Genomic DNA, 12986 nt, shown 5'->3' on the forward strand with positions numbered 1-12986 from the left:
TATCTAAAACGTGATTGGCTCTCAATGGACACGCATAGCACGCAGACTGCTACTGGGTCCGCACTATTACTACGCCGGCGTACGCCCGTCGTGTGCCAATAGAGGGAGTCTGCACACTATTCAAAAAGTCAATGGGCTCAATGTGTTAAGCGGCGCACCGGCGCAGAGAAATGCAGCAGACCCACGGTTTGCCACACAGGCGCATGCGCACTCGTACACGCGCTTCCAAATAATCTCAATAAACATGCTTGCCATTTGCCAAGGCTCATTAGCTTAGCTAATATTTATGAATGTACGCGACGCTATACACATGTAAGCTTATTTTAAATTTTGATTGAACCTTATTATAGCAGCTCCACACACCTGTCCACAGACAGCAGTCAGAGCTCATTTCTCCCCCTTCTCTAAATTATTTGTAATGTAATTTCAGCATTCAGCATATTGTGCATACAATAGACCACATGATGAAGGTCATGAACCTGACCTTTAAATTAAAAAATGAAATACAGTATTTTGAAATTCAACATTAAACTGACATTCTGTTGCACTGTCTTTATGTTTAGTCTTGTGTTGAGCAGTGTAAAGAGCCCCAAGCCATCTGCAGCTGCACAACTGCTTTTCGGTAGTGGTATTCAGAGTACTCAGATCTTTTACTTCAGTAAAAGTGCCAACACAACAGTGTGGAAATGCTCTGTTACAGTAAAAGCACTGTTCTAAATTTTAATTAAGTAAAAGTACGAAGGTTTTAGCATCATCAATTATTGTATTTTTTGAATTACAATTATTGATGAATTAATGTTCACATTACATAAATGCACCTGGTAAAAGTAGAATTTATTTTTCATCATATATACAGCTGGGTAGTTTGTGAATTTTCCCAAGGGATCCCTAAAGTTTTATATTTATCTATAATAATGCATCTCTTTTTAGCTGCTGGTTGTAACTTTTATTATTGATCTGAATCTGCAAAGTACATAGTCACTAAAGGACGATAATAAATGTAGTAGAGGATAAAGTACATGTTTTCCTCTTTATTTCAATGGAGTAGAAGTGCACAGTAGCGTAAAATAATCAAGTAAGCCTCTGCTTTTTGGTTTAGAGTTTGTTTGACCCAAGGAGGACAGCAGGATGTTAACCAAGAAAAAAACTTGTTTCAACACACACATTTTAAGGTAAAACACAAATATTTATTGTTCATGATTTCTTGAAGAAGCGACTCCAAATTCGAGGCCAGCAAACTTCATTATGTTTGCTACCATGGAGATTAGCATGACTGATTATCCTCGCAAAATTAAATTATTTCTACAGTTGAGGGGGCTTATTATTCTGGGGTGTGTTCGCCTTCCTTGCAGACCCTGGTTTACATAGAATAAATTGAGCCTACTAGATCATTTCAAAACAGACATAAATTACTTGGGTAATCATGAAAAAAGTTCTTACTGCAGTTTTCCTCCTTTCCAAATAAACACAAGCTTGTACAAACAAGCAATAGTAATTAAATTCCTTTTAGAGCTTCAAGGTTCTGTGTTGCAATTACTCTTATTATTTTGTGTAGCTCTTTGTTTTAAACAGTAAGTCACTGGTTACAGTGTAGTTACAGTAGACAGTCAGTATACATTGTCTATTTTCACAGAACTGAAGAACACAGACAGTCAATTAAGAATCAGGGAGGCAGGCAGGCAGTTTCAGGAAATACATGTTGATGAAGCCAAAAATAAAAACAAAAATATTTTTCCAATGACTCTGGCAATGGAGAAAATTTGTCTTTTGTCGCTCTGCATATAGGAATGCTTGGGTTTTCACTTGTAAACCAGACAGGCAATAGGCATATTTATAGAGAATGGCACTGTGAAGGCCAGTAATCGCAACGAAATTTACCAAAATTCAAGTCAGTGCCATATCATGCTGTATGGAACCGGAATCACCAGACGTAACAATCATAACAAAGAAAAACATTATTTGAGAAATCAAATGTTTTTCTATATTCCAAAAACAAAGCTTATATATTCCAATAACCAACCACCTTCGGGGTATTGTATTGAGCACTGTTCAGTGTAGTACAACATGCAGCATCCTAAAATGTCAGGGATGTTGATTGAGTCAACTATGCAAGTATCTGTGGTGCTCAATAGCAACTAAATAAACATTTACGAAAACAGAAGCCATAGAGATTTTATCGCAGTTATTATTTCAAATATTATTGTACTCTGTTGGTGTAAGTTGTTTAGCTTTTCGTGTGTGCTTTGTTAAGTGTTATGAATGTTGTTTTCAGCACCACATCCCAGCTCTCATTAGAAAAAAACCTCTTACCAGATGGCCCATGTACCAAAACAGACCTATTGTGTAATGTTACAACACACCTCCATTGAAACACTGAGATATTTGCCATTTCAACTGTGCCAAAGGGCTTTACCTACAAGCACATCTGATGAACAATACAGATATTAAATAACAACAAATAAAAAACAATAACCTATTTTGCTTGATTTATCAGGTCACAAAAGCAATGAGCACCGACAGTACTCAATGAAAAGAAGGAAGTACCCCATCCTCTGGTCGTTAAATTACACCAAAAATTAGTGTCTGGAAGTCTATCAGTGACCACCACAGATGATGTACCTTTAACAAAAGTAGAGTTAAATAGAATTAACAAAGTAATACCCAAGACTGCAAATCTACCATCACTGAGTGTTATCAGTCAATATTAGCCATTTGGCACAAAGAGAGGGAAGACAGTCATCCACTCAGGATTCAACCTACAAGCCTTTCTTTATCAAGGATTCAAGGATTCAAGGAGCTTTATTGTCATTTCACACATGTAGAAACATGAAGTGGAACGAAATTAGTTTCCCTGGTCCCCGTATAAGCCCAGTAACCTACAAATACCTAATGCTATAAATATAAAAACAACACTATATAAATGTAAAAACAACCAGAATAAAAAGATATAACCAGCGAACAGGGATGGCAACAGAATTGCGCTGGTTCCAATTGTGCAAATGAAGGAATAGTGCAAATGAAACAAGTAGTGCATAGTTCTGTGCAAAATGGCTGCATTGTGCAATGTTCATGGGTGGTTGTCAGGGAGGGGAGAGGGAGGATGATATATGTGTGTGTGTGTGTGTGTGTGTGTAATCAGGCACATGTTGGAAAGACCCAGTGGATGTAAGGATGGCCTTGCCGGGATCAAAGGTCAGTTATCATCATGGTACATTTCACGAACAAATTAAAACACTCCAAATCAATCTGCCCTGTGTCTGATGTATGCCTTTTCAGAATGTCACTCAGATCTCTCTTTACACCACTCTTACCAGGCATGGCAATATGTTTAGACATACCCACATAGTGTATGGTTCATCTGCGCCATCAAGGGCAGCATACATATATCCTTTCCCAAGGGACTTCGTCAAACATCTGCTGAAGGGTACCAAACACTAGATTGGGCTATAAGCTGTATGAGACAAAAAGGTGCACAATATATCTGAAAATACAATAGATACAATATTACAGGCCAGTAACTATCTATAAATCATAACTGCAAATCAATCCCGATTAAATTCTTGAGTTGTCTGAATGTAATAGCTTCCAATCAATGGGCTGTTTTAGTGAGTAAATGTAATCATAAGCCATGAAATACATTGCACAGTTGACAAAATATTTAACAAAATAAGGAAGCTTTTTTTATTTTCTTTTCAGTTATTTTTGAGTTTCAACTCATCTACAACTTAAGAAGACAATTTATCAACTTTTATTGTTCATACCCTAAAACAGCACGCTCATAATTTGTTTGTGTCGTACTGCAGTCCCACACGGAAAGAAAATATATGAACATACATGTTGTTTTTTATCTATGCCACATATATTTTCCAACAGATATGCACATATATACATATATATATATGGATATATATGTACATATAGTTGAAAGACATATATGTAGGGGCGGATTTTGAATATGTGCACATATGTTGGAAAATATATATATGGCACAGATAAAAATATGATAATATATTTTCTTTCCATGTGGATGAACTTACTAAGGCTACAGTATAAACTCAGTTACATTCCACCACTGCTTAGGAAGCTGAAACGTTCAGCACAAAAGTTGCAAATCTCACCTGATTTGAGGCTTTATTAGCCTCGCATCGTCATCTTCACCAAAAAGAGGAGCATCGTGTGAATCCTGAAATCATAAAATACATGAGCAGTTTCACGCTAATTCCGAGGTCCTTGGCTTTGCTTCCACGTTGGAAATGAGAAAAATCTCATCCCATCGTTTTTCTTTTACCGACGCGATCATGTGAACGATTGTGGCACTTAACGACACAGCACGTTTGCACCGTGTTTTATCTTATTTAAACAAAACAACAGAACACAAGAGCAGCATCCCGCATGCAGCCGACGTAAACACACTTTTCAGTTGCCCGCAAAGCCCACAATGCATAGCGGTTTTCCCACTCCGCTACGTCACACTTCCGAGCCCTATAGCCTTCTCATCCGGGTGTCTCGGTTCGGCTTTATGAGTCGGTAGTTCGCCCGTCGCCGCAATATGGATCGAGTTGATGATAGATGATAGAGCGTGAGGCCACTTTAAAAATGCATGCAATAAAACAATCAAAAGCTGTTGTCTCATACATTGAATTTTCTTCACTGAATTAAAATAAGTACAATCATAAATACATTTCGTTTGAACATATATGCACATTACATCATTTGCAAATAAAGTGGGATATAAGCATTATGTTTGGCATATATGAAAAAAGGCAGACATATATGAGCTATATATAAGGCATTATGACATATATGCACCTGAATGTGGCATATAGATAGATAGATGGATAGATAGATAAACAGATAGATAGATACTTTATTGATCCCGAGGGAAATTCAAGATATATGTGGATATATATAAGTTATATATGACACATACATTTCCTATATATCCACATACATGCACATATGTGAAACTAAATATGGCATACATGCAACATATATTCTGCATATATCCTGCATATATTCTGCATATACTTGGATATATGTTCACATATTTCCTTTCCGTATGGGGTTGGACAAATCTAGCAATAAGGGCTCTCACTTCCGGCTGCCATTTTTTGTAGCAACATGAGAAACAAGCCAGGAAACAGTAGCTAACACTATATATCTAGCTTCACACCCTATGTCTATTATGTCTTGTTCCAGTAGAATAAAGGTTTCATTGAGGAGTCTTGAGTTCTGAGTTCAAAACATCGGTAAGTGCCAAACCACTGAAGCCTGTCCAATTTGCTTAAAGACTTTTTTTTTTTATAGCTAACAGGTACAATTTCCTATAATATTTTAAACAATATGTTTTTCGTTTTCTATATAACACGGTATGCTGTAACACTGTATTCAAACACTGTTAGTCACATTACAATACAAATAATCAAAGTATTGTTTTACCTACTCTCTATATTTTCGCTAACCATCAGTGTAGTTATCAAAAACGTTGCTTCAAAATCAGGTTGCCAGCACACCAAAATTAAGTTAGCTAACCCTATCCTACACAATCAATTACCCAGGAAAGTTTAAGCTGTTACAATATGATATGAGCATGACGAAATACATTTTAAAATGATGATGTACCCTTTAAGAAGCGGGAAAACTCTACTGTGTGCTTCCTACATTTATACTTGAGAACGAGACGTCTGTCAACACAGGGCAGCTGTAAACTAGCACCACAAGGCGCCATCTGCTGACCAGTAGGCCAGAGGTAAATGCCACAGCACACCCTGAATGCACATGGCGATGGCATTACTGAAGCACAGAAGCGTGTTGGTAATCATACATGTGTTAAAGAAAAGGAATTGTTTACGATTAAGACAGTTTTCAGCCACTGTTCTGTCTAAGCAGGACTGTTATTAAGTTTGAGGGTGCTTTACATTTGTTCAGACTGCTTTGAATTAGTTTTGCTGAGTTTTATAAATGTAACAGTGCACAAGAAATCGATTTTGGCTCATCTTTCAGTAACAAACATCCAGTATATTATGTCTCATGGAAAATTGGATTTCAGTAACTGTTGTTGGCATCTTTAGAAATGATTTTTATTGCAAGTAACAATCTCAGATATTGATTAAACTCTGTAAACATTATGTAATGATGGAATGTTCACTTCAAGTAATCATATGTTTAGACTTATGAATCCAGTGTCTACCACAGTAGCCACAATAAACTTGACTTGTTGCCTGAGACCCTGTTCCAAAAAAGGTGAAACAGATGATGTTGACACCCATGCTGTGAATGAGCCCATGTTAATAGTACAGCTTGTTCTTTCTGTGTGTAGGTGTGTGTTAACTGACAGCATATTGAGCGGTGAACTTTTGTCCACAACAGCAGGCCAGCGAGGACAGATAAAGTGTAATGATAGTAAGCTTGGTAGGGAATTGGTGTTTACTTTGTGTATGTGTGTATCTTACATCATCTATGAGCATGTTGGAGGTGGAGGTGGATGGGTGGGGGTGAGAGTACACCAGACTGGGATTGGATATGATTGATAGCATAGACAGGACAAGATGGCTAAGGAAGAATTATGGTGTCCGGAGCAGGAGATTTGCCAGAGCTTAATTTGGTATCAATGAGGATTCAGTGCAGAGCATAGAAAGCATTGGGTTTCACTGATGATGATGAGCAAGAAGAATCAATGTTTTCAAACAAATTGAGACACATATTTTGAGTTCCATTCAACCCTTAACCTCTCCACCCTTTTCTCACCCTCTCTTTTCTTCTCTCTCTCTCCCCCCTTCTCTTTCTCTCTCTGTCACACACATGTACACACTAAATGGCACTTCTACGTGAGAGAAGGACTCCAGATTTTGCTGTTTATAAAAGAATACGTCAGACGTTATGTTTAATATGCTCAAAAATCAATAGACAAAACACACAGAACCACAGAATCCTTTAAATCCAGCTGTTTGAAAATAGAATCACTTGGTTGCATTCGCTAAATGAAATTGCTGTATTATCATTAGCATTCTGCATCTAGAACAAACCTCATATTTTGATGTCAATAAGTGACCCACTTCTATGTGGATACATCAGTTACTTCAGTTTGTTTTTTAACTGATATTTGTATGTCTTGGAGGATTGTTTTTTTTTTTCCATTTCAAACAGCATGATCTGAGGTTAATTCTGTGTAAATGTGGTAAATTCAGTATTCATTCTGAAATACACAATGTAATTTGTTCTGAAGATTGTCATTTTCTCTTAAACAAACGGGAGGTAAAATAGAATTAATTGAAAGCATGAATGAGTAACCATTATATTGACAGTCACAAAGAATTAACCATTTCTTAAACACTTAATACATGTTGTAAATTTCACATCATCTATGCGCTTTGACTTTTATAAATCCCTCTCACTCCCCTGGGATCTTCTTGAGCCCCCACCTGATGAGCATGTTTTGCTTTTTTTTTGATGAGCTAAGAAAATATAAGAACCTTCTAGCTGATTTCTGTTTATTTAATCCTAAATACTGATCAAAATAATCCCATTATGAAGCACTGAAGAGCAAAAATACCCTCTAATGAATGCCATCTTAGCAGACAGAAATAAACTGGCAATCATTCAGTCAATATTTTCTTAGTGATATGGTTTCAAAATTTGAATGTCTTGTGAAAATGAAGTCATCCTTGTCCATACTTAGACAGCTGGAAACGTAATTTCATACATTACACATTCAAAGATTAGGGGTTAAAATAAGACTTTTCATTGATTCATTCATAGTGAAAGTAACAGATTTCATGAGGCAAATCAAATAGGATCTTCCTGCTGCTTATCCTTCAGTATGTAATTTGATTATCTCACATCCTTATCAATTCAAGGGGGAGGAAGTATTATGTGCCCCAGAGTGCATGATGCATTGTGTCCAATTCATAATGAATGACCCGATATTCAATTAAAAACACTCTATTAATCTTAAACTATGATTTAAACTTGTTAGTATGGTCTTGATGTCTCTGTCTGGCTCTGTGCAGTGCAGCCTCCACAACCTCTGTGTGTCTGGGCTGCAGTCTGTTCTCCTTAGTCTACTTGCTTCTGAGTTCTCCATCCTTTTTTAGATACAGTATAAGACAAGCAGCTTTAAAAAGCACTCACTGAGTTGTATATATTAAGATTTAGAGGGAAATGGAGAAGCAAAGCTGTGTGAAAGTTGTGAGAACTCTTGCCAGTAGCAGCTTATAAAGCCGAGTTTTACAAACTGTGGTGTCACACGCATAAATCGTGACGCTCTGAAGTGGCCTTTAGAGAGGGAAATAAATCATTACTTCAGCGGACGGGGAAAGTGGACGTGTCTGTGTACACAACCAACCAAACTGTTGCAAACGCTCTGCAGCCATCTATAATTTACAGGGATGTGAAGTGAGGCACAGAAGATTGAAAACCAAATTCACTGAAATATTACAAATTTGAAGGCATTCAGTTACACATGATTTACTCAATATGTCACCAGTGCCTTTGTGGTTTAACTAATAATGAGATATTGCCAAGTCAACTCTTTGATTAATTTTTATGATTTCTACCTTTTCATTATTCTTTTTGGCCAATGGGTATTTTGACATTTAATCTCTATTGCTTGGCGAGTATGTGCTTCAGAATCATAATGCATGCACCCTGCTGCTCAAGCATAGCGAGGAATTCCATTATAGTTGTCATTTTAATTAAACGATGCATTCAGATTTCAATCACTGCACTGTAATCTTTTATAGTATAGTGATGTGCCATGGATGAAGGCCAACTAGAAATATTTAAATATTTGTCTTGCAAGTAATAAATGTTGCATAATGTTGGTTGTTCAATATTCATATATACAGCTTGTATTTTTTGTTTCAGTCCTTGGAAGTGCTGTTATGGCAGGGACTGCTGATTTTCTTCCTGCACATTTTAAACATATTGATACCAAATGTTGGTATCAGGGTCCTAACATTGCCTTATAGTGATTAAACAACTTTGCAGAAATGGCTTTAACTTGCATAAATTCTCATTTCCGCAAAGCCTCAAATAACAGTGTTTTCTAATACTTGTCTTGTCGGATTGTTTCGTGGGAACCCAGCAATATAGTAGGTCAATAGTTTACCATTTGTGGTAAGTAATAGATGTTATATTTAAAGACTCAGAGACATGGTTGAACCCAAACATGTATACCACAGGAATCTCAAAACAAGAGTCCCAGAGAGCAAGTCATGGGAATCACTCTGAGAGGTGGTTAGTGGAAATGTTTGCTAAATTAAAGCAATTATGGGTGGTGCGTTCACTTAATTTCAGGGTCGCAAACTGACACTGGTCTACAAGTCTATTTGTTAAACAAACGTTGCTATCAAGAAAGACCATAGTTCTGTAAAAAGTGTGCTAAAAGGAGAAGATACACAGGAACACAATGCATTGATAAGCTTGTGTGGATATTAACCATACAGTGTAATTTGCATCAGCCACTCATATTTTTATCGCTGCACACTTTCTGTTTGACTCCAGGGGATGATTTAATGATATCCTGATATGAAGGGCTATAATTCATGATAACCTGCATTCAATATTGTTTTGCTACCCATACCTCCTAGGCATAATTATCTTTTCACATAATTGTCTTGTTCTCATGCTTGTTGTGAGTGAAGGAGATTGTTAACGGTCTGGGGATACCATCATTTCATCATTTTGGGTATAATTTGCTTCCATATGCTTTTGCTATTGTTTTGTACAGTTCTGAAAAGATTGCTTTTTTTGTTTATTTGAGTGTACTGCAGCATTTACAGTTATCTGCTTTTCTATGTCTGCGTTTTATTTATTCATTTATTTCTTTATTTATTTTTATTAAAGGTCTGCTTTTATGTTACCAAGATTATTATGCTCAAAATTTGCTCTCAAGACATGATGTGCAGCAGTAATCTTTCTCTTTCCCATGTCTAAATCATACATCAGTCGGTCTCTGAAGCTTTTAAAGTAATACTGAACCCATGAAAGATTACAGATTACTATTACTATTACAGATTACAGATAAGCACTTTTACAATACAAACATACAAACAAGGCGAAAATCTATTATTTATGTTGTCACAATTGTACAACGTCAGATCTACACGCACAGATTGTCACAGTGCCAGGCTAGCTGTAAAATAAACTGCTCATTAGATGTTTTTTGTATGATTTAATACAAAACCAACATTTACTGATATGGAAGCACACAAAATGTTAAAACACAAAAGCAAAATATGTTACATTTCACATTTTTCAGATATTTAATAAGTATATTTTAATGTAATATTTACACTGATATGAACCTGAATGGCAATAACCAAATGGGCTGTTTTTGAACTGCTTACATAAAAAATGTATTTATAAACCTCTTCTGTCCCTTTTACAAAGAATCTTTTTAAAAGACCTCCTAAAGTCTTTATTGAATATAGTGTATATGACAGGATTAAGAGAGCTATTGCAGTAACCAAGCCAGAAAAACATTTTGAACAATGTCTCTGGGACATATTTGGGTCCAAACACAACAGTGAGTGTGTACGTAAAGAAAAAGGGGAACCAGCAGAGAACAAACACTCCCATGACCACTGCCAGAACAAATGTGAAGCGCCTCTCTCTGTACTGCCTTTCTTTCCACCGGCCCACTTTCACACAGGGCTGTGCCTCTGGCTTCACAGAGGTTTCTCCAGGCTTCACCTGAGCCACTTTGGTTGGTCTCATACCCCTCTTTTTCATTCGGGAGCACAGGATGGTGTCATTCCCATCAGACGAGGAAGGTTCTTCCTCCACTTCTACCCCGTTGACCTCTCTACCAGCTCCTCCCTCCACCTCCTCCACTTCTCTGTCTTTTCTCTCCAGGTTGTTGTATTCCCTTTGCCTTTCACCTGGTGGTTCTCTTGTTCTTCTCTTGGCAATCAGGTAGATTCTAACGTAAACTGTAATCATGATGACGCAGGGTGCAAAGAAAGAGGCAGTGCTGGAGAATATGATGTACCATTTCTCCTCATTAATTTTACATTCAGGGCAGTCCTTTTTACCATCATTCTTCTTCATTGTGATGAGCGGTGGGAATGAAATGATAGCCGCCAGAACCCACACTATGAAGACTGTGCATTTAATCCGGCGAGGCGTCCGCCTCAGGTTGTACTCAATCGCTTGAGTGACGGACCAGTATCTGTCCAGGCTGATGGCACACAGGTGAACGATTGAAGAGGTGCAGAAGAGCACATCCAGAGCAAGGTAAATTTCACACCATACTTTACCGAAGTACCAGTAACCCATCAGTTCGTTCGCTAAAGAGAATGGCATCACTAGGGTGGCCACAAGGATGTCTGCACACGCCAGAGAGACTAAAAACAAGTTCTGAGGTGCTTTCAGCGCTCGGCTTGTGATCACAGCAATTACTACCATGACATTTCCAAACACAATTAGCAGGATGAGGATACAAACCAGGATCGTTAGAGGCACAGCGTTCTGCACAGTATAAGGCTGCTTGCCAGGAAAAGTCTCATTTCCGCTGGTGGAGTTAAGACAACCCATCAGGATGAGCTGTGGTGTCGATGATATTGTCTGAACAGCGTTCTTTTAGGATGTCTGGAAGCTGTACTTGCCAGCAGTCTATTAATATCATCCATTCAAGAACACAGCATCAGAGAATTGAGTCTTTTCATTTTGTTCATGGGAAGGAATTGTGAAAAGAAATCTGTGCTTCAGTCGGTGAGAAAAAGCACGCAGAGAGAAAAATTAAGAGAAATGCTTCTTTTATATTAAAAAGACAAAAAGAAGAATGAAAGGAATTTCAATTTATTCCCAGTTTCCCTTGTCAGGTCATTAAAAAAAAAAGATGTAGTCTTGAAAAAAAAGGATTCTTCATCCACCAACCTTTTAAAATAAAAACTGAAGTTAAGTCCCTTTGAAGACATTACATTAAACAGACTTACATTGCAGTGCCAGCTCAGGCAGCTCTTTTCATCTGTTGTGGCTGAAGTGGAGAGTACGTCTTTTATATGGGTTGATGTGACGCTGAGGATCTGTGATGCTGGCTCCACTTCAGTGAGAACCGGAATGGGCGGAGTTCATCTGCGGCTGGAGATTTAAAAGCAATTTGATGTTGCTCCCAGAACCCGAAACCATTGACTGATTATGACATTAACAATATTTTTGATTTGCAGAAGTAATATCTTCAGTCTGTTTAATTGCAATGGATTAAGTGTGCACTATATGGTTTTGCAGTTCATGCGCAAAATGCTCAGATATATCCTGAAAGAAAAATCATCTGAAATAATATCTGAATCTATGGAGAAGATCGGAGCCACTTACAGAAGAAATCAGTCTCTAGAAGTGCGAGAGGACAGCAAGAGCAATATATTCGCAAGAATAAAAGTTTCAGGATGACAAATGCTTACTTTCCTTGGAACAAAGTAGAACAAATTGAAGTGTATGAGCTGAGACATTTTGTCAATTTAGTACACAAACACAATGATTAAAAGTTTAGTATTTGACTAATTTCTTTGATATTTATTCATTAGGGGTATTACATATTTATCTCTCTGCTCATCGCTGGCCATCTTACATTTGTATTGAAATGCTACAACATTTATTGTTTGAAAAGAAAACCATACCTATGTTTTATCTAGCTTTCTTTTATGCTGTAACCGCTCAATACAAAGTTATGTCTGCGTTTCGTATGTATACTTTTCTGACTGGGGGACAGTTAAATATCATATTCACTTGTCAGACTGTTTCAATTAAATTGCCTACTTTTAACAGGCCTCAAGGGGTAAAACTGTATATTATTATTTCAGGACAGGGTAATGGTTAGAGATCCCCCAAGAATAAACAGTATTTTGAGTAGCACAACTTAGTTTTTTCATCCTTATGGTCCCTTAGTTTGTTAATGATCCCATGATCCCTTAGATTCTTCTCGCGACCTTTAGGGTATCCTGGCCCCCAGTTTAGAAAATCCTGTAGCATTATTATTAAAAAAA

General features: G+C 37.3%; 1 protein-coding gene across 1 annotated transcript; it reads right to left on the reverse strand.

The window, feature by feature from the left end:
• Window positions 1-10150: 10150 nt before the first annotated feature.
• LOC124066067 (alpha-2A adrenergic receptor-like) lies at window positions 10151-12046 on the reverse strand. Its single transcript, XM_046402138.1, has one exon. It carries the CDS (start codon window positions 11536-11538, stop codon window positions 10363-10365), a length of 1176 nt encoding a protein of 391 aa, XP_046258094.1. The 5' UTR covers window positions 11539-12046; the 3' UTR covers window positions 10151-10362.
• Between the last annotated feature and the right edge of the window lie 940 nt (window positions 12047-12986).

This window comes from Scatophagus argus, chromosome 10, assembly GCF_020382885.2.
Source record: "Scatophagus argus isolate fScaArg1 chromosome 10, fScaArg1.pri, whole genome shotgun sequence".
Classification (NCBI taxonomy): domain Eukaryota; kingdom Metazoa; phylum Chordata; class Actinopteri; family Scatophagidae; genus Scatophagus; species Scatophagus argus.